Source organism: Chenopodium album, chromosome 25, assembly GCF_948465745.1.
Source record: "Chenopodium album chromosome 25, dcCheAlbu1.1, whole genome shotgun sequence".
NCBI lineage: Eukaryota > Viridiplantae > Streptophyta > Magnoliopsida > Caryophyllales > Amaranthaceae > Chenopodium > Chenopodium album.
The window spans coordinates 6,949,641-6,972,663 of NC_137858.1; the positions used below are offsets into that span (position 1 = coordinate 6,949,641).

The window sequence follows — 23,023 nt, forward strand, 5'->3', positions numbered from 1 at the left end:
TGATTTGTGACTCATATTATCATTTCTATAGAGGTATGGATCCATTATTTGACTTGGTAGCAACCTACATCGTCATTAAATACGTTTAACTTAAGTTAACTCTCAATTCTTGTTACATGATTAATTCTAGACATTAGCATATGTGAATGTTAAGGGTCAGTTATATTCACTGCATTTTCCACTCATTTAGAAAAAATGTTCTAGTAAGTTATGATAAGGGTTAATAAGAACTATCTAAACTCAATTACAACAAAACTAAATTAAGCTCTTATAAGTTCTTAAAGTGCTATCTAAGCTTAATTTACAACTAAACTAATATAAAAACTAGCAAGTTTTGTTCTAATAAGTTTTAATTAAGATAATTCTTATTAATATAAATTAATATAAATTCAAATTTCTATAAAATTAAGTCAATAAAACGCATCATAATTTAAAATGAAGGAAGTTTGATAAGACTTATAAAAGTATTGCCATTTGCCAAACAACAACAAAAACTTATTACTCCTATGATAAACGGTTAAATTTACGCATGGTTTTATCACACAATCCCAAATTATTACCAAATTTGAAAAATTATTACTGCATATGCTTATCCTTAACCTTTAGCTCTTACGGCTGCATATAGACAATATAGCGTTATCCAAAACTTATTATGGGCTTCACTCCTATGATACAAACAGCTAAAAGTTGGGCTTCAAGTCTAATCCACAGAATCTCCCAAACATCAACAACACTAGAAAACTCTCACACTACCACATCCACTCAAAACCCAACTTTTCTTTCTCTCTCAATCTTTCTTCACAAACAAGCTCTTCAAAATTCACAACAATGGTGCTCACCCTATCCAACCAATTCCTAGCCAAAATCCCATCAACCCCAAAAGCCTTAACTCTCCCTAAAACCTCATCTTCATCCCTTCGTCCTCAATGGAGCTGCCGTAAAACAGACATTCACCCAGAATTCCACGAAGATGCTAAGGTCTACTGCAATGGTGAGCTTGTTATGACAACTGGTGGGACCCAGAAAGAGTACACTGTTGAAGTTTGGTCGGGAAACCACCCTTTTTACCTCGGTAATCGGTCTGCTCTTCTTATTGATGCTGATCAAGTTGAGAAGTTTAAGAAGAAGTATGGTGAATTGACTCAGATTATGACTATTCCTGTTCTTAAGGGTGAGATTGTTCTTCCTCCTAAGAAGAAGAGTAAGGCTAAGAAGAAGTAAGAGATAAGATTTCTGGGTATTGTTTGTTGATTTTGTTTTAGGTTTAATTTGTGTTTTTTGTATAATTTGTTTCGTTTTCTGGGTATATTTGGGTGTTATTGTTGGTGAATTGTATGGAATTTATGTGTATTTTGGTTTTGATTTGATGAAGTAAATTGAAGTTTATGTTTTTAATGGGTAATTTTTTTGTATAATTGATGTTAATTTGGGTTTTAATGTGTTTGTTAATTATCCTAATTGATTGTTGGGACTAATTGCAATTCTATGCTAATAATATGTGTTTAATTGAATTATGTTTGTTTACTATTTTGAAATTTACAAGAAATGTTAGCAAAAATGTTTGGATTTTAATGGACTATGTTGTCTTTGTGAATACTAATTTTGAATTGGTTGTTGATTAACAAAAGATTAGGATTTTGGATTGTCAGTGGAAATGCTGCAGTTGAATTGAGCATCAAACTTTGGAGATAATTTTAGCTTCTGAAGTACTAATTCTGAACAATGCATTGAAAATTTTGAGTCTTGAGGCAAATATACAGTAAGGACATAGAAATAAACGGCGCTGGCTATAAATCTATATCGATTTAGGCATTAAAGTGATCAAACTGTCCTGTTTATGTAATATTAACTTGTGAGTTGTGAGGACATGTAAATACGAGTTATTAATTCGGTACCACTTCACTATGTCAAAAACCTACTGTGTGATTCAAAATTAGCAAGTTGCTTGTGTAATTTATGGAGAATATTGGGATCAATTGAGCCATTGAGGAGTGTTTTCATGTACTTTGTGTTACCTGGCTACAATTAGATGAGGCTATACTGCTATAGAATCGAGGATAATGTAAATCATTCACAGTAAGACTGTGATAGTTTGGTTGGACAGTAGGAATGAACTGAGTGTTTGGTTTTACTCACTGCTGTTATAAGGGTTTTGCATTTGTTAGTATTGGGAACCCATTAGTACATGATTCTGAGAACAAGCAATTAGATGGGGCTAATGAATTGAGGTTAACACTAATTATACGCGAGTGATTTTGATAGATTGGCTGGACATCAGGAATGTGAATGTTTGGTTTTACTCTTCACTTCAGAATTGAGAGTTGGCATTTGTTTATATTGGGAACCCATAAAGGTCATTTTGAGACCAAGTTATCCTTTGTTCTGCTTCTAATTGCTTTTGTTGTTCACCTACACGGCTACATATACACGTCCTCCGTTGCACTCATTGAAACTACACATACACATATTCACATATTGATGCTTTCACAGTTTCACTGTTCTCTTATTACAACTGCAATGAACCTCAGAAATTTGATCTCCTTTCCTCCTTTCTGCCCTTCACAATAAAGCTGTTGATTGTACTTGATTCTATAATCTATACTTCTACTGCCACAATGCTGCTGCTGTTCTGATAACGTCTTTACCCATTCCCCTCCATTCTCTTTTCAATGACTTTTTTTATTATTTTTCTTCATATTCCCCTCTTTAGGCTAGACTATAGTGAATAACTTGGTATAAGGCTCTGCCAGTGGTTGATATAGATGGTGTGAAGAATCCTGAAGATACTAGAAGATGAGAAAACTTAGTTTGAATGATATAGGCCCTAACTGGTAGCCTGGTACTCTCTGGTAGCAGATGCAAAGATAAATAAATTTGAGGTACCAGTACATAGATGGTTTTTCTTGGGGTTGCAAGTGCATCAACCAAAACCAAAGATATAGTCTATGTTCACAACTACTTCGTAGCTAGGCATCTCATAGCGTTATCGGGACGGAATGTTTTATATCGGGCATTATCAATAAGTTCCCCCTTGTAAGCCGCCCATACTCGACCCAAATTATGCTCCCTGGTAGTAAATTAGAAGCTGGAGCTAGCAGTAGCAGTGGTAGATTTCTATACATATATGGGGGACTTGTTATATAGTGATTTTGTAATTATGTTAGGTTGCGACTTGCAAGCTGCATTGTTTTGCATACTACTGATTTTTGCGATACTATTTGGTTCAATTGGTTTAAGTTAATTGCATCATATTTATTTATTTAATAAGATCAGCTGAATTTGTTTGTGGTAAGGGACAATGGCCTTGACTGCTAGACTGTTAAGACGGATTAGTACAAAGGGTGGGCCTGTACTGAGTCAGCCCAATAATATATGGGCTGAACTATTAAGCCCAATGGGTTACAGACCTTACAGTACTCCGTATTGGATACAAACCATTCAATATTTTAGGGTCTTACCGAGTACCTTTGATTTATGGGTAAGAAAAAGAAAAGCAACTAAAGTTTTGCCTAAATTAAACAATCAACTTCTCAACATTGGGTGTATTGGGTAAAAACAAAATTGTGGGCGTATTTTTTTTCCCGAATATTGGGTGTATTTATTTACTTGGGTTAGTTTAAATACTTGCAACAAAGCTTCTTGACATGCAATTTAAGAAAGAGAGTTAAAGAGGATAATTTAACAAACCTTAATCAATCCCCTCTTTTTCCTGATGTTTAAGTTTTTTTCATTAATTTGTCATAAAACTCTCTTAATTTTTCCTTATCAAAAACAAAATAAACTTTTTTTTATTTTATTTTATTTTATATAATTTTTTAATACTGTATTAAGTTTCATTTAAGAGGTTGGTTGGAATTATTTTGAAACAAATGAATTTTAATAACTCCATCAAAAGGTTATCAATCTTTCTGAGGACCTGACCTTTTTAACTTTCTGTAATCTTTCTTAGGAGATAATTTACTTTATGCATTCTTGGAAATTTAATGTAAATAAATATGGAAAAAGTAAGTAAACAAAATCCCTTAGCACAGAAGAGTCAATAGAGCCGGAAAGAAGGCATTATCTTAGATAATTAAAATGTGAGTAATGAGACTAATGACATCTTGTCAAATCTAATTTCTTTCAAAAGTTACATCGTTTGCCACACTTTTGTCTCCTTAAGCGGACACAATATGCCTCTTGAACAAAATTTGTTGGGCAATCATGGAGTTTAATATGATTAATTATTAACCTAATCATTAACTAATGGTGTGTGAAATTTTTTATAACTTTGCTGCAAAGTTTACCTTTGTGATTTTTACTTCTAGGAATGTCACAATCTGAAATTACACTGATGAAACTTTGAAAACGATAGCATTGCTATCACTTCCTTGCAAAATAAGAGTAATGATTTTGGCACCCTCGAAAAAGAGTATTGTTTTCAGTGTTTTAGTGTCCGTCTCCTCTTGAATGGGAGGAGGGTACGGTTATAAATTTTGGGAATGGTTAATAGAGGTTGGCTAAATCTGAACCAACTTTTAAGATATGGATTCGAACCCTGGCCTCACGCCTGGAAGTTGGAGAACTAGCCAACTACTCTAGCCTCCTATCTCATCCTATATGCCTATATGTGTAGAATGATTTTGATCTTTATACTTATACTCGTATTTAAGAGAGGCACTTTCGAAAAAAGTCGAAACTAGTAACTAGGCTTCTTAGCTTAATTTAGTAATAATGCCCAAAATTCCATCTTCCATCTACATTTACACTTAGAATTTAGTAGGTGAGAAATTAGTAAGGATAAGATTTTCTGATAACTTTAGGTGTTTCTATGAATGATATCACGCAATAATATGTGGGAAGCGAATCTTACACTCGAAAGTGAGGCAGCTAAGTGGAAGGAGAAAAACGAACAGATGGTATCTTTCATTCAAGTGCTTCTATCAATTTATTGAGGGAATAAATTAAAGGAACACTTTTTTCTAATTATTGATGGTGAAATGCAACTATAAACAGCGTGAAAAGAAGAAAAAAGAAATTGATCTAAATTTTATTTAATCTTTGCCATTATCAATTTTCCTTAACATGTAAGGATAGCATATACTATATGTTGGTTATCTCAATTATAAAATTGCTACTAATTTTCACTCAATTGAATGCTCCGTATATCATAATGTTTGATGCTCTTATCAAACAATAATAGTCACATGGAGTATAAAATGATTTAAATTCCTTTGAAAAGATTTAATCATAGTTAAGATTATATGATTAGAAAATAATTAAAATTTAAGAATACTTTTTCAAATTTGCATCTTATACTACCTCCGTTACATATTATTTGCAACGATTTGACATAAAGTAGAGAGGGAAAATGTCTAATCGTTGCAAATAATATGTAACGGAGGTAGTATTTCAAAGTCATGTTTTGTCAGCTTAATTTCATTTAAAATCAACGTTGATTAACAAAGAATTACTTTTGATTAGTAAATTTCATTCATGATTGCAGAATATAGTAGAGTGTGATAATGCATTTCATTCACCTGATTACATATATGAACTTACTTAATCTTATCAAAACTTATTAGACTTATTAGAATTTATTTTAATTATAAATCGAAGTTGGGTGATCCTTATCAAAACTTAGCTTTCCTTAAATTGTCTTGTTAGAATATATTTTTCCTACAATAAAGTGAAAAACAAGATAAACCAACATTAAGATTGTATAACACATGCACAAAAACAATAGTATAGTGATAAACATTGGTTTAACGATCATTAGAAGACAATTTCGACCGACAACATAAAATTAAATTGGTAACAATCATTAAATAATTAAGCTCACTAACAATCATTTGAAGAGATTAGGGCATAATTAATCAAATGTCAAATTAATAAAATGATGTGCACTTGTAAGTATGAGCCCACAATAAATGAGATGGCAAAATTGCAAGAGACTATACAAGATACTCAAATCTGGGTTGGGTCTAGCATTATTCAATGCATATCATCTTAGAAATTCAATAATTTCACCTTCTTTTTTCTTTAACTGTCAAAAACGGATTAAAATTCACATGAATCTTAGCAACAAATGAAAAGGACTTTTTAGAAACCCTTTAATTTTTAGAGGTTTAAAGGGTTTACACGTTAACCCTTCTTTTGCATCTATTCAACTGATTGCATGAGTAATTATTAAAACCCCAACTATACGATTGGTAATTTGGTTGACCCTTTGTTGCACCAAGTCATGTCATATTCATTTTTTGGTCGTGACTATAATTTTTTCCCTCTTTTTTTTTTTTTTTTTTTTCCTTATTATGGGTCGGTTAGTGCTTTTGGAGCTGAAGTAATCTATCAAAAATTTGGGGAGGATTAAGATGGACAACCATTTCTACATTGAAATTCGAAATTAAAGAGAAGGGTGAAAGCGTTTGTTGTCACGAATACAAAAAAGGTTAACGAACAATAACAACAAAGTAACACATAAATATATGTGATTCACTAACAACGTGTGAGTTTATTCCATAGACATATGAGATGACAAATTTAGGTTAGGTTAATAGCCTAGGAAATCCCTAATCGGGAAGATATAGGCCATATATGCTTTGAAAATAATCACAAACGGAAATTCCTAATCTAAAATAAGTTTGAAGTAGCGCTACTTGATTTATATGGGACCAATTTAAGACATATTCTAACATTGCAACGTTATTTATTGAAATTAAAAGATATGGAAGGATAAAAAAATGTACTCTTGAGAGAGGATTTAAGTATTAGTAAGAAATCATTTAAAATTCTAGATTGACCAGTTTTTTTTTATTACTTTACATTATGCATGAGTGTTGACAATCATAATTTCGATACTCCATATTTTAAAGATCAATTTTGAGATCGTAGAGTAGTACCTAGTACAAAGACTCTTCTCTTTAAACACCTTATTTTTGTTCATGTTAGATATCACATGTTCAAGTAATATAACTTGAATACAAATAGTTCATATAAATTCAATATAGCTAGGAAAGGTTATTAGTTCAAATTAATGAAATTAGCCGAGTAGAAAGCACCTCAAACAAATCGTATGAACAAGTACATTATAAGAGCATTCAAGTCAATGTACATAAATATCATTTTGCTAGAGAGTAAAGACAATAAGAAATAATCCAAAGATTACGTATAATTCTGTAGGTCTTTGTTTAGTTTCCAAAGTCCTTAATTAATGCAACAAATGAACAAAGTGATGAAAAATTGAGTTGTTATAAGTCCTTATAACAAGCTAGTGTACAGTAAAAGTCAATATGGTTAGATTATTCTAGCTTCCCTTTAAGTTACTAGTATTACGCCATATGTTCAAGATGAGTAATTAAGGATTTAAGGATCAAACAATTGACAACATAATTAATGGATTAGAAGTTTGGAACGCTAAACTAATTTTGACCCAATTATCAGTCAACTTTAATTGAAAAAATCACGCCGAAAAGATGTCCTTAATGCTTAAAGTATTGAGGTAGAAGTTACCATTAATATTTAATTCATGCAATCTTTCAAATTTATTATGATGCTTCAATTAAACAATGACACTAGCAAAGTTGCTACGTAGCAAGAACACATATAATATTTTGCTTTATTAGTGACGAATCTATTGACAATATGTACTATAATCCTAGCTGGTAATCAAAGTTTAATATAAATTACACCCCAAAGAATGATTATATATACTACAGTACATTATAATGATTATACTACAGTTTTCTACCAAAATGAGAAATTTTCACATGTCAAACAAACTAAATTAGTTCACATAAGCATATAGTTTTATGTAATACATACTAACAATTTAACATGTTTGGGTTGTTTAATACGAGAGTACTTCGTAAATATAGAAGTGCTTTGTCTCTTAAGAAAAATATCAGTACAAAGTTTCTTTCAAAAAATCCATTGTAGATTTATAGGTTTGTTATATCCATTTCAGGTAGTTAATAGTCACTAACTCACTATGTTTAACATTTTAGTACGACTAATATATAGATTATAAAATGTATCTTATTTTTATCAATCAATTACATAGTTGCATTTGCACGACAGCATGCATGTTACTGTTGACATAAGCATGATTTAATTAGCAAAATTAAGCTAAACAAATAAACACATCAAAGGTTAGGTTAACTGTTAAAGACTTAGCTATATATAACTAACAAATTAAAGCCCTAAATTAAGTCAATTGAGTCAAGTCTAAAAGATAGTGACTAAAACGAAATGAAGTAATGTTTAGGAAAGATAGAATAGACAACATCAATCATATTAAATACACTCCACCGCCGACCATTTTGCTTCTTTTTCCCTTTTTCATACAGTATTGTTTTCGTCCCCTTCACTTTTTTTTACTAGTCAAGAAGTTAAGTGGAAACTTATCAATTATCATAACCTTTAATAAAATAAATATACAATTTTTTTTTTTTTAACTACTCCATCCTACTTACTCTGTTTTACAATAATGTTAGCATTTTACCGTTTCACACTTGTGAACAGAAAACTTTAAGCATGAACTTCTTTAAAGGACAGATGTTTTAAAAATGCACATCGAGAAAAATCTAACAAAATTTTATATGGCTTTATTTCTATTGTATAAATCACAAATGATAATTAATTAGCATATAATGTCAAAATGCAAAACGTTGATATCATTATGATACGAAAATGATAATAATATATTAATCGCCCTCCGCATGGCCAGCATGATGGAACAACATAAAGCCTATCATGCTGTAAGTACAGTAGTTCAATTTCTGCAATTCTAAGTTACATTCTCTTCAATCATGTTCCCTCCCTTTAATTATTTACTGCTTTTTTTGTACGAGCGTATCATACTCTTTTACTGTTATTTTTCATGATCTTCTACAAACAAGTACTTATTGCATTAACGGAATGGTGAAAAATATCAGGCGTACGTGAGTAGGGAAAAATGAAAAGGAGACATACTAGTGAATGTAGTGATTGAGTTTGAGTATACTACGGAGTACGTGCTATAAGCCTATAAGTGTATGTATAACGTTAGACGGTTCACTAATTTCCAATCTAATGTTCGCCTAAGGACTTGTTTTGTTGAATTAATATTTAGTTTACTTCAATGCAGTTTTTTTTTATATATAAACATATAAGATTCAACTGTAGATATGTATCACTCTTGTTAAAATGAATTTTAACAAAAAAAATAAAATAAATCTCATAATTATGTAAAAAGACCCCAAAAAACTACGTTACCTTTCATATAGAAATTAACAACTATAGAAAACTCTCCCAACAATAAGGTCAATAACACCATTAATTGGGTGGGGTTATGTCCTTATTCTTTTTCAACATATAGCCCCTTAGAGATACATGTTGCGCATAATTGGAACATAACATATTTCTTCTTCATTAGAAATTACTAGATCGACCATGTCAAATTTGATTGTGTGAATTATGACTTACTATCTCTAATCACAAATCCTCGAATCAAATTATTTTTTCTTAACATGAAAATAGTGCTACTGACAAATTATCACATATATTTTCCGATATATCATATCTCTAACAGCTACACATGCATGAACAAGCATAATGGTGAGCAATTTCAAAAATCAAAATTCCACAATACATATATATGATATAAATTGGTGGGGGTGGCCGTGGGCGTGGTACGACGGTAGAAAAATTAGTCCCACTTGGCCACTAAAATTGCTAAATGGAAGGCATAATGATGTTTAAACCATGATTGACTCAATAATTACTCCGGAATTGCTGTTTAAAAGGCTAATTATTAATTAATGTTCATACATTCTCTAATCAAAATTTTAGCCAATATATGTAGGCTAAGCTAGGGTATGTAGGACCTTTAAGATAAAAACCCTATTACCACATTCTTACCTTTTCACGTGTAGGGACCCAAGAGGTTTTGGGTATATCTTTCATGTTAAAGCTAAGTTAGTCTTTTACAAATATTTAATTTTCTCCAAATATATCTATATATTTGCTTTAATTTGGTTATTCACCCAATGCTTAAAAGTCACAATGAGTACAATTAAAAGTTGATCTCAAAAGAATAAATGGGATTAAATTAATTGATATTGTATTGCAACTTAACAAGAATATGGGTGCTAATTGGTAAATGTATTGAATTTATTTTGAGGATTTTGCTTTAGTCTAATAATCATAATTAGTACTTTAAGATTTGGGTTCTATAGGTAAGGAAGACTAGGTGGAAAGTTTTTAAAAGTTTGATTTGAGTAGATTTGGGGGAATTTAGTGATGAAACTTTCTTGAACCAAGTCACTAGCTAGCTACTCAAATGAATTTGCCATCTTTCTTCTAAAAACCACACAACTTGTTATCTTTCTTCTGATGAATTCATAAAAATTAGAAATGCATGATCGACACTGATTGACATCATCAAGGCGAGGAGTCAAAATGAATTTTTTTTTTTTTTTGGTGTTTAGAGAGCCACAAGGGTAGGGGTGAGAATCAATCCCAGGATTTCCTGAAACCGGGAGTGAAGCTTTAACCACTTGAGCTATCCCTCACTCTCAGTCAAAATGAATTATTGATATAGAGAGAAGCTAATAGGGTTACACAACCGTAAGCTAATCATGGGGCGACTTTTAATTGAGACTTGGACACGTAAGATGTTGATGAATCTTCAAACTTTATATATTTAAGGACTTAAATGGGGCGGCATGGCTAAGAATAATGTCGAACATCAATTACTAGTAATAGTAGTAGCTTAATGTTTTAGTTTTCTTTTAATGTTTCTTTGCATGTACCATTGTACCAAAGGAATGGTCATTTATACAACTATGGTTATGTTGTTATGATTTAACATCTTTAAATCAAGGGTGGTCCTACAGTCCTACATAATAGCTACTAGGAAAATTCAACGATAATATTTGTTGGTTTGTTGAATTAGGTTATACTTCTATGTTGGTAGTAAAGATGGGCACGGGCCGTGCCGGCACGCGGGCGGCACGGGCCCGGCACGACTCCGGCACGGCCCGGCACGGGCACGGTGGCCGGCACGGCACGGCACGGCGGCACGCCGGCGTGCCGTGGGCCGTGCCGTGAACAACTTTTTTGGGACCGGCACGGGCACGGCCCGTGGCACGGCGGGCGGCACGGTGGCCGGCACGTGGGCCGGCACGCCGGCACGACCCGCCGGCACGGCACGTGGCACGGCCCGGCACGGCCAGGCACGGCACGGCACGGCCCGTGCCACTAGCCGTTGGAATATGGCCGTTTATGGCCGTTTTCCAACAGCTATAAACGGCCATATTTTCCACCCCATTTCCCACCCAAATCCCCTATAAATACCTCATATTTTCCTCTAAAATTTTCACAATTCATCAACTCATCTCTTCTCTCTTATTCTCTAATTTTCTTACTCCCAAATTCTCAATTCTCAAATTCCTAAAAAACATACAATCTTCCTCTCTTTTGTGAAAAGAAAAAAAAAATTCCTACTCTCTTATAAATTTTACATTTTTACTATTATTACTTGTACTAGTCTACTACCAAAAAAAAAAAAAAAAAAAAAAAAATTGTTATATTTACATTCGGGAAATTAAAAATTCGGGAAATTATAAATTTGGGAAAGCATTGAAGCGTCATTGTAAGATCTAACTCAACTTTATTTTAATTTGTTATTGTTATTGTTATTGTTATTATTATTGTTATTATTATTAATTTATTATCATTATTATTATTATTATTATTATTATTATTATTATTATTATTATTATTATTGGAACTACTTAATTATATAAAAACTACTTTCTATTTTAATTGTGGGTTATTTGGATTGTTGAAATCTGTCTAAGGCGGGATTTGGGCTCTGGACAACGTCGCTCCTAACCTCTCCTACCTGGGATCTCATTGATCCAAGTAATCTACTATTATTATAATTATTTTTGAAAATTTAATTTATATAAAAACTACTTACTAATTAATTCTCATTGATCTCATTGTTGTTAATTGTTACTTTGTTATTGTTAGTTGTGTTATTATTATTAATTAATCATGGCATCAAACCCGAACGTTTCCTCCTCCTCTAGAAAAGCCAAGTCAACACGTAGGGAATCACCAAACCCAAACACTTCAATGTCTATGCCCCCCCCTAACATGCCCTTTCCCTCTCCTAACATGCCCTTTCCAAACACTTCCACCCCTTTCTTTCATCCCCAAAACACGGGAGGGCAAGAACAAATGGATGATATGGCTCCTTGGACCCAATTTCAACAAACCCAATTTCAACAATATGAATTTCCTTTTCCTCCTCCTCCTCCTTCCCAAGGTAGCCAAACACAAGCTTCCGGGTCGAGTGAACCATCCACCCATAATCCTAACATATTAGAGTGGTGTACCGAAGAGGATTTTGCTCAAACCAAAAGAAAGAGTGGATGTTGGGTACATTATCAATTAAGTAAAGATGGGAAAAAATGCAAGTGTCGGACTTGTGGTAAAATTTTCTCGGCCGATACCAAGGGAGGGACGGGACACCTTACTAGGCATACAAAAAAATGTGGTGGACCATCTAGTGATCCAACCCAACCTAAAATTTCTCAATTCCATCCACAAGGTTTCATTTACAATTACGAGAGAGATAGGGATGAACTTGGGAGAATGCTTGTACATGCAGAACAACCTTTTCTTTTCGCCGAAAATGATGCCTTCAACAACTATATTAACCGAGCACTACAACCAAAACACAAAAAAATGTCCCGAAAAACCGTTCGATCTGCTGCCATGAAGACTTATCTAGAGTACAAATTGAAATTAGTAAATGAATTAGCTAATCTTCCTTGTAGAGTTTCTTTAACCGCCGATGCATGGGATGGTGGGTACGGACTTCACTATTTATGTGTTACTTGTCATTGGTTAGATAATGAGTGGATGTTACAAAAACGCATCATTCATTTCAAAATGCTTGAATACCCTCATACCGGTCTTAACATTTCACATCATTTAATGGAAGCTATTGATGCATATAGTCTTAGGGATAAAATCATGTCTATGACTTTCGATAACGCAACTTCTATGACATATAGTGCGAATTTGGTTAAACCCCAATTAACCGATTTAGTATTAGATGGAGAAGCACTTCATGTTAGATGCATTTGTCATGTTCTTAACTTGTGTGTGAAGGATGGAACACAAGCAATTGGTCCATTTTATCACAAAATAAGGAATGCTATTTGCACTATTAATAGCTCTAACATGAGATATCAAGAATGGAAAGGTTTTTGCAGGCAACAACGGATAAAAACCATAAAAATAGCACCGGATTGTCCAACTAGGTGGAACTCCACCTATGAAATGTTGAGTCGGGCAATCGAGTACAAGGTTCATTTAACACTTTTTTATAATATGAAATATCCACAAAATGCTTTACTTGAAGATGATTGGGCTAATTGTGAAAAATATATGCAGTTTTTACAATTACTATATGGTATGACACATTGTTTTTCTTCTGTATATAATCCTTGTGCTCATTCTTTTCTTAGCAATGCATGTTTACTTGCACAACTTTTTGCGGAACACCGATCACAACACGTTTATCGTGGATATCTTCCATCCATGGAGGATAAATGGCGTAAATATTACACCGATATCCCTAAGATTTATATTTTTGCTTCTATTTTAGATCCTAGACAAAAATATGATGGCACCTTTTTATTAATTGATATTTATTATAGTAACATGAATTTTGAAGATGATGTTGAAACTTTTAAAAATAAGGTGACGGATGAGTTTTTTAATTTATATAATGTTTATGAAAGTAAATATGGAACCGTGTCTCGATTTGCCCCTTCTCAAACATCCAAAAATGTAAGTAAACGGGCCAAAGGTTTATTTGCACAAGCTGCTAACTTGATGTCTAAGTATTCAGGTACAGAATCATCATCATCTAGGAGAACACAAAGCGATGTTTCGGAGTTGCAAATGTACTTAAGTTACGACTTCATGAAAGGCATGGACGACGAAGAGAAGTTTGGCCTCGACATCCTCGATTGGTGGAAATCACAAGCCGTGAAACATCCAATTTTGTCGGCAATGGCTCGTGATATTTTTGCTATCCAAGTCTCCTCCGTTGCTTCCGAAAGAGCTTTTAGTGCGTCGGGAAGAGTTCTAGACGATAGAAGAACAAGACTAAAACCCGAAACACTTGAAATGTGTGTTTGCTTCAAGGATTGGTTGGATGCCGAAACACGTTCTCAAGATCGTACTTATGCACAAAACGACGACGATGAAGGAACGTCGACTTCTTTTAGTTCTCATACTTCTCAATCCACTCAATTGGCGGATGACCTTGAACCTCTAGGAGACGAAGACGAAGATGAAGACGAAGGCGAAGACGAAGACGACCAATAATAATTACATGATTACATATTTACATTATACAATATTGTATTCTTTTTGTATTATCGAACTTCGTATTCCGTATAATAAATGAAGTTATTCAATATTCATACACTATTGTACGATTTTTAATTATCATTACTTATTTTGTAATTTTGTATTATTGAATTATCGTACATTCGTACCGGCTACCGTCATATAATAAAATAAGTTATTCTTCAATTTTTTATGTTTTCGGATTATCGCACTCGTGTTTTTTTTTTTTTTTTATTATATGCATTTTTATTTTTAATTCGTTTTTTTTTAACATTTTTTTTTTAAAAAAAAAAAAAAATATCAAGAGGCACGGTTTGGCCCGCGGCACGGCCCGTTAGGCACGTGGGACGTGCCGTGCCGTGGGCCGGGTGTGCCAATTGCCGGCACGGCACGGCACGGCACGGCACGGCACGGTCACCACCCCGGCACGGCCCGTGCCCATGTTTAGTTGGTAGTAAAGTCTTTTTGTTTCGTAAGCATGCTAAGCAATATCGAGATTCAAATCATAAAACTCACAATATATTTAAGCTTTTCATTTAGGAATAATTGACTATCATATAAATCTGTTAAATCATAATAATAGGCCTAGGAGCCATTAAAATCTAAAGTCATTAATATTTCTAATTACCTATCTATGCTCCAACAAATTGGCAAATTACATAAAGATAAATAAAGAATATATTTACAACATTCACGGTCCAAAAAATTTGGATGAACTAAAGAAAAGAAAAGAGTAATAAAAAGGTAGGGGGCACAGAAAAGATTAAGAAGAAAACCGTGAAAGATTCACACAAAGTGACAAAAGGAACAAATCTATCTTTTTCCCTTATCCTTTAATTCTTTTTTTTTTTACTTTTCCACGTATTAATTTCAAAAATTAAATATTTTAAAAAATAAAAACCCAAAGCACACGGCTGATCGCGTGTTTGACGGAGCCAGTAGTAAAATTTGAATGGGCTTTATCCGATCAGTTACCCCCCAACCTTGTTCTGTTATCGGTTATCCGACTTATCCCCACATAATTAAAGTTTGGAGTTTGAAGCCTTCTTTTTCGATTTTACTTTTACCCCGTCAAATGCTAATCCACTGTTTTTCACCAAACTTCTAACCATGTAGCCGTGTAGATATTTGTCACAGGTTCAAATTGTCAAATGCCAACTGACTTAAATAAACTCATTTTAGGACATGTTTTCATTGACTGAACTCAGCTGAACTGAACTGAACTGAAATGAATATTTTATAAGAGAAGGAAATTAAGAACTGAACTGAACTGAATTTCAACGTATGAGAACAGCTGAACAGGCCCTTAACCTCGAGTTTGAAATTGACTTGATCTACTTATATTTATCTCTTTTTTTTTATTATTTTTTTTATTTTTAATTTTGCATGATTAGATAAAATTTGATCTCAAACTTTGATTACACAATTTCTTATATTCCTCACAATTACAAATATCGTCTATAAGAGAATGCTATCTGCAAAATTCACTATATTCATCACAATTACACATATCGTCTATTAAAGGCTAATTGTACAAACGACTAGTTAATCAATTGACAATATTGTTCTTTGACATCTAAATTTGAACAAACTAGAATGTTAAACGTTGTACTGGTTTCTCATTACATCTGATACTTATTTAGAAAATTGTTTTATAAAATCAAACTCTAATGTAAAAATATACACACTCACTCAATGTACGAAATAACTTTTAAAATGGGCAAGTATTTCCATTTAGTAGTAGATAATTGGTTATGTCCGAATTAGTTAGGGCAGGGCAACAGGTCACGTAGTAACCAAGAGAATAAAGAGTAATAGCACGGGCGTTATTTGTGCGTGTCAAACTCTGAATCTGTCATAGCTCATAGTAAAATGTAGAACAACAAGATTATTTGTTGGTTGGATTCTCAATTTAAGTATTCCCTTTTTTATTCAAAATCAACCAATCCAATTGAATGTTTCTAAATATTTGACCGTGTAAATAATGTATCAATTTTTATCTAACTTTTTTGTACATTATATGTTTCAATCTTTGGTGTTTCACTACTTTTTTCTAGTTCATGTATTTTTCATGAGTTTGGAAATAAATCTTCTTTAAAGTTCTTGGGTCATCTCATACCATTGGCCTCTTATGGATCAATTATTTATGTATCTTATGCAAACAGTAAAAAGATCTTAGTGAGGAAGCAAATTTATATCTTGTTTCGACAATTATTTCCATAAGGAAATAAAAAGTGCTCGGGGATATGAAACATGCTTTGAAAGTTATGAGTTAGCGGCCTTAGAAAATAGTCAATTTAATTCATTGTCCTTTCAAATGATAGAGGAAAACAAATCTTTAAAAGAATTGAACCAATTTATCAAGTGTAGAACGAGACATGGTTCTGACAATAATTGGAAATGAAAAATATCGTCTAATATGTCTTTGAGCTCGAAAAAATGGCGAAGAGAGATTGTCTCGAATATAGGAGAAATCATTTTCCATGTCAACAATAATGTTGTAGATTGTCCGCAATGTCTTACACTGCCATTTTACCATGTTAGACAAAAAAATATGAACTTCACCTTCTAGTAAGAGTATGAGACGTTTGATCCCAAGAAAAAAGAGTCATTTAAAGATTTTCAAGAATGACAAATTTGCAAACCAACCCCCAATAATTGAAGCCAAGTCTTACAAACAAAAAATTGAAGCTAAGGAAATTAAAATCTATTACTTCGTATTACTATACTACAACTTTGAACTAATGTTCACTTAATATTATAAGTATCTTTTTGAAATATAATTTTCTTGTATATTACTATTGCAATTTCCATTGACATCATCATTCAATCTTAGTATCATGGACCAAATCATAAATAATGCATTAGAAAGTAATAATAGTACTAAGTACACTGAATTTTGAATTTAAACAAGATAAGCGTATAGGGCCTAGCGGCCATTGAATTATACATACATGAACTAAAACCAGGATCTTTATTTCTTTTTATTTTATTTTATTTTCACAATCAAAGGATCTTTATTTCATAATTCATTTAATCTATGTTGCAAAAATAGAAGGAATGGGGGCATTACGAAAAGTTTGTCTATTGCACATAAATCTTAATTATCGTCTCATTTATTATAGTAACAATCAAAAAGTGTTGTACTCGAGCTGAGTTTTGTCATTACAAGCAATATTGTGTTATCTTTTCCTATGTGAGATAGAAATTGGATTAAGGAGTGTAAGAGTGGCAATAGTAACTTTTGTAAAGTGTAAGAGAGACATTTTCATTTTCGGTTTGGCTTAGCCATATGTAATACACTCGCTTCACAAATTAAAATAATATCTGATGATTGATATTTCCTTATTAACTAATACTCCGTATTTACTTATTAAATATAAAAATTACGTGCTTATTTTAAAGGCATATGTAATACACTTGTTATAAATTTTATAAGCGAAAACTCACTAATATACTTGTATATATCATTGATCATGTTGAGTTGAATTCCATTATCACTATTCTTTATTAGTGACGTGGTGAGTACTGAGTAACTGGGTACATAGACACATTTTTTTTTTCCACCGAGTCTTTATAATTACGTTTAGCATATATTCTTACGAGTATTATATGAAGTATGGAATAATAAATTTGGTGTAAACCTATAATTCCGGACTCATATGATCAAAGTATTGGTAGCAACGCACTTGTAAGAAAAGGAAACGAAGCACTAGCATACATGCCCATATAGGCTTTAATTAGCCTGCCGGCTAATAACGTAAGCCTAGGACTAATTTAACTTATTTCTAACTAATACTAGCTCCTGTCTTCTTCTTCTTATTCTTCTTTTTTTTTTTCCCCCCCTCTTTTCTTGGCAATTTCTCTTTTGTTGGTACAAAGAAGAGTAGTGAGACGGCGTTAATTAGTTTATTAACTTTTTCTTATAATAATTTATCAAAATTATATGGCTAAATGTAGTCCATTATATTTCAGGTATATATTGCACGAAGCATTTAGTATTTCCTTGATTGGTTGTCAAAAGATTGCCCAATTGCTATTTGGATCAAATTATCAAAATTTGAACATTTTAAAATAACATTATTAGTAATATTTTAAAACAATGTTAATTAATTATGATATTTACGTGTACAAAAGTAAAAATTTTGGTAAGTACTCCGCAATTTTAAGGGGTGTGTGCTTGTGTGGAGAGTATAGTGCTACTAATGGACATGAAATTTGTACAATTATATACCCAATGTTTTATTTTATTTTATTTTATTATTTTTTTTTTTTTTTTTTTTGTTGATAGTTAGAAAAATAACATTTATTAGTATTCTGTACTCATAGTAATTACTACCTCATAAACTATATGGGACAAGTTATATGGCTTTATACAAGAATCAATATACAAACAAGGAAATTTACTTGAAATGATATTGCTACATCAAGTAATTTCTCGACCTTATAAAACCTTTGCTAAGGTTGTTGAAATGTCTAAATGAATGTGATGCTAGGAATCTTTGTCGTTTATTAAAATTATGGGAAGTAAATAAAAATAGGGAGATTCCAAACAAACAATTATTCTCTTCTCTGCCTCGTCTTTTTCTATTGACTATAACTTTGACAATAAGCAATAGCCCCCCACCCCCCCTCCCTCTTCTCATATATGAGTTTGAATTTACCCTACAACAAACTATCTAATGTAAAATATCGACTTTTTAGAGTTAATTACGCAACATTTTTATGTTTCTAATATGTTCAACATTTGTTTATCATGGAAACACAGTAAGCTCACGAGCAATTTTATATTGACATGGATGGCAACTATCATTGATTAAAGCTCACGAGTATATACTTTTGTATGATTAAGTTTACATTGAAACAATCGTGCTAGATTTGTCACTAATTAGAGCAAAAAATCCTATATAGTACAGAGTAGTTAGTAATGGAAATAGAAACACCATTTATGTAAAATCTTGTTATTCATAATGCACTTCCATGAAAAAAGCAACCTTATATCAAGATTTTGTGGGTTTGTTTTAGTAACGTCGCCAATTATAAGATTCCCAACATCAAACAAAAATAAAATTTGTACCCTAATACTAACCTTTAAAAACAAACCTTCACAAATTATCATCAATTCCATTTATTCATTTTCATTTTACAATTTTACTTTCAATGATCGTATATCTACCGTATTACTTATTCCATGTCAATTTAATTACTCATAGAGTCGTAATAGTAAAAGTAGAACATACTCGTATCATTTTTTAACATTGTAACGTGTTCACGCATCCATTTTATCATCCCTCCATTATAGGCATCTAATATGAAATTCTCACATACAAACTATATCTATTTTTATTTTGATTTTTTAAAAAGTTGTAATCATGGACCCTAAAAAATGCGATGGATAGCCCTATAAAAAACCCTGAAATTCCCCCCATTCCCCACAACTCCATTCTTCAACACCACTCTTTCTCTCTCTCACTCTCTCTCCTCTTCTTCCCCAATTCACCATTTTCTCTCTCCTCAAATAAACCGTTCCACAGTTATTCAAATAATCAAATCCATTTTCTCTCTCCTCGAAACAATTTCAAATTCAATGGAGTCATCATCTTCATCTCCCTATTATGAATTCGACACCATTAAAATGGAGAAAGAGAAAGCGATGCGACGATATAGAACCTTCAAGAAGATCGCTAACATTGTTCGAACTGTCGAAGTTATCGTCGCTATTATGTTCGTCTCATTTTCTCTCTCCTTCACTTCTTCGTACCTTCCCGCCGTTATCGAATTCTCCGGCGCTTTTTTCCGGCGGATTTTCTCTCTCCTCTTTTGTCCTCACTTTGTATTTCTCATCGGAAACGTCATTATCATCACACTCTTCGCTAAATCTTCTTCCGAGAAGAAAACCTCCGATCAAACCGAAGAAGAATCATCCGAGGCAAAAATTGAGTCCGACAATGTCGAAATCGGAATCTCCGGCGAAAAAATTGAGTCCGGTAATGTCGACGGCGGAATCTCCGGCGTGCCGGAGAAAATCGTTAGCGAAGTTCCGGCGGTGGTTCCGGTGGCGGAGGAGAGAGAAGTGGAGGAGAAAGTGTATCGAAGGACGAAATCGACGTCGGAAATGGTGGTTGTGAAGGAGGAGAAGAAGGAACTCCGGCGATCGGAGACGGAAGTTCGCCGGAAAATCGAGAAATCGCCGGCGATTAATCGGAGGTTTGAAGAGGATGAATTGAGTAATGAAGAATTCAACAGGAAAGTTGAAGCGTTTATTAAAAAACAGCAGAGGTTTTTACGAGAAGAGAAATTGGCGGTTGTTTTGAGTAATTAAGCATAATTACGGTAATTATGAGTAATTAAATAATGATTAGTAGTGATAAACTGGTAATTATGTTAATTACTCTGTGAGAAAGTATAGAGGAAAAACAGAGTATGATAGGAAGTGTTATTTTTTTGACACTTTACTATCAGAAATTGTAGTGCGTGATTTTTACTTTTGAATGTACAGTTTAGTTGAAGAGTAGTAGTACAAAATTCTGAAGTATACTTCTACTAGTAGTGTTAATGTAACTAAGACTACTTTAATATTAATATTAATAATAATAATAATAATTACTGTTATTAGCAATCTTGTTCTTGAAGTTATGTTGCTATGAACTTTAATGGTGTTTTTACCACAGTTTTCTAATTGTGCAACTTTTTCTGTTGGATTATGCTTATTTTATTTTAATGTTACGGCTCTGTTATTTTTGTTAAAAATAATTGTGTAATACGGAATAGCAAATTGATAATTAACGCGCAAAGTATTACAAATTTACCGTAATAAAATTTGATCATTTGAACTTGAAAAGGCTATTTAAATCTGAAAAATGAAAGTCAAATGGGATTCTTAGTGTACCATAGCTCAATTTTATGGTATAACAAAAATTTAATCCAGGGAGATTGTGTTAAGATCATTAAGTAAATACATTCATTTAGATCTTAAGCTTGAGCACAAATTGAGCATTTTTCACACCTTTATGATACCCTCATAACCGTAATGTAATCTGGTAATGGCAAAAGTTGTGCATTTGCTTGAGCAAACAGTATAATGGCAATGATAGAAGAATATCTGAATATTGACTTGTGCATTACGTTTTTAGCACAATTCAGACATTTTTAAAACTTTAAACGTCCATATGAGTATATGACATATGATAAAGTAAATGAGCCTTTGTTACCGAAGAAGATGGGAGAGTTTTGATCACTTTGCTCATACGAGGTTCCACGTAAAATGTGTAAATTACCCCGTACTTGAATGTCGCATGACATTGGACACCAAACATTTTTTATCGGATGTAAGAGTGTAACACAAGTACAACTCATGTGTATTTAATTATTTATGACTTCCGCTTAATTGAAAGACTAATCTACAGCTAGTGTTCAACTCAATTAGATAGGATATATGTAAAATATTACGATTATAATTTAAAAAATTAAGAAATCTAGCATTAAACGGACAAATAGACATCAAAAAGATGCTATGCCACTTGAGTTTATGGATAAACTTTGGAACATATTCTTGTACTTAAAAGCATAGATCATAAGTTAAACTAGAAATTACGGAAGTATTACTACCACAAATTATGTTTCCTATAGATTCTTCTGATGTTTTAAGGAAACTTGTTAATTCATCAGAAATACTTGCGTGGACCTGGTTCACAATAATATTATTGTGGACCCGAGATTTATACACACGCAACTGATATTATATTGAACATAGTGACCTTTATTTTTAACATAGTAACCTTTATTAAAAGTTGTATAACGTTTAATACTATTGTGAACTTAAAGTACGACGTTATGACCTTAATTTTAACATAGTGACCTTTATTATTAATATTGACCTTATAAAATATTTCATTAAAAAAATTAATCTCTTATAGCCTATATATTACCAAATTGACTTTTATTTTCAACATAGCAACCTTCATTTTATTATAGTGACTTTTTTTTTATTAATAAAACAACCATAGTTTCTCTAATGTTAATGGTGCACAATAAATTAGTGTGAACCAGGTTCATTTAAGAATTTGTGCTAATTCATCCAACATTTGAGATTCTCTTTTTCATTTATATTTTTATTCTAATTCTAATTTACGTAATTGTTATCTAGTTTATGCTTGCCAGGTAAACCAATAAATTGTTGGGCTTTTGGATAAAAGGCATAATACTCTGGATACCTAATCCACAAAGCCCAAAGGCATATATTTGATGGTATAGTTTCTTGTTTATCTTTTCTTATACTACAAAGAAACTTTCTATTCTTTACGTATGCACTCTTAAATAACCCGTAGCTTATGAGTAAGAGTTAAAATCACTAATATGTATGCATGAAACTGAATATTTTGTTTGGGGACCAAATAGAGTTCTAGTTTTTTTAGAAAGTCAAGTACATATTCAATTCTTTCGTTCATCACTTACCTTAAATTAAATTAAAATATACGAGCAATTTAATTATCTCACTATATCATAACTCGATATAGTACTACCACTAGTCCCGAATGAGGGGCCAAGTATTGTTGATTATTCCTGATAAACAGTGAGGAAATTTGTCCTTAAAGTTTAACAATTGTTCCTTAATTAGTAGGGACAA

General features: G+C 32.4%; 2 protein-coding genes across 2 annotated transcripts; both read left to right on the forward strand.

The window, feature by feature from the left end:
• The first annotated feature begins 738 nt into the window (after positions 1-738).
• Positions 739-1,395, forward strand: LOC145614837 (large ribosomal subunit protein bL31c). The gene has a single exon (XM_081669898.1). The coding sequence runs from the start codon at positions 829-831 to the stop codon at positions 1,219-1,221; it is 393 nt and encodes a 130-aa protein (XP_081526024.1). The 5' UTR covers positions 739-828; the 3' UTR covers positions 1,222-1,395.
• An 18,451-nt stretch (positions 1,396-19,846) lies between these two features.
• On the forward strand, positions 19,847-21,009 carry LOC145615026 (uncharacterized). The gene has a single exon (XM_081670106.1). The coding sequence runs from the start codon at positions 19,985-19,987 to the stop codon at positions 20,717-20,719; it is 735 nt and encodes a 244-aa protein (XP_081526232.1). The 5' UTR covers positions 19,847-19,984; the 3' UTR covers positions 20,720-21,009.
• The last annotated feature ends 2,014 nt before the right edge of the window (positions 21,010-23,023 follow it).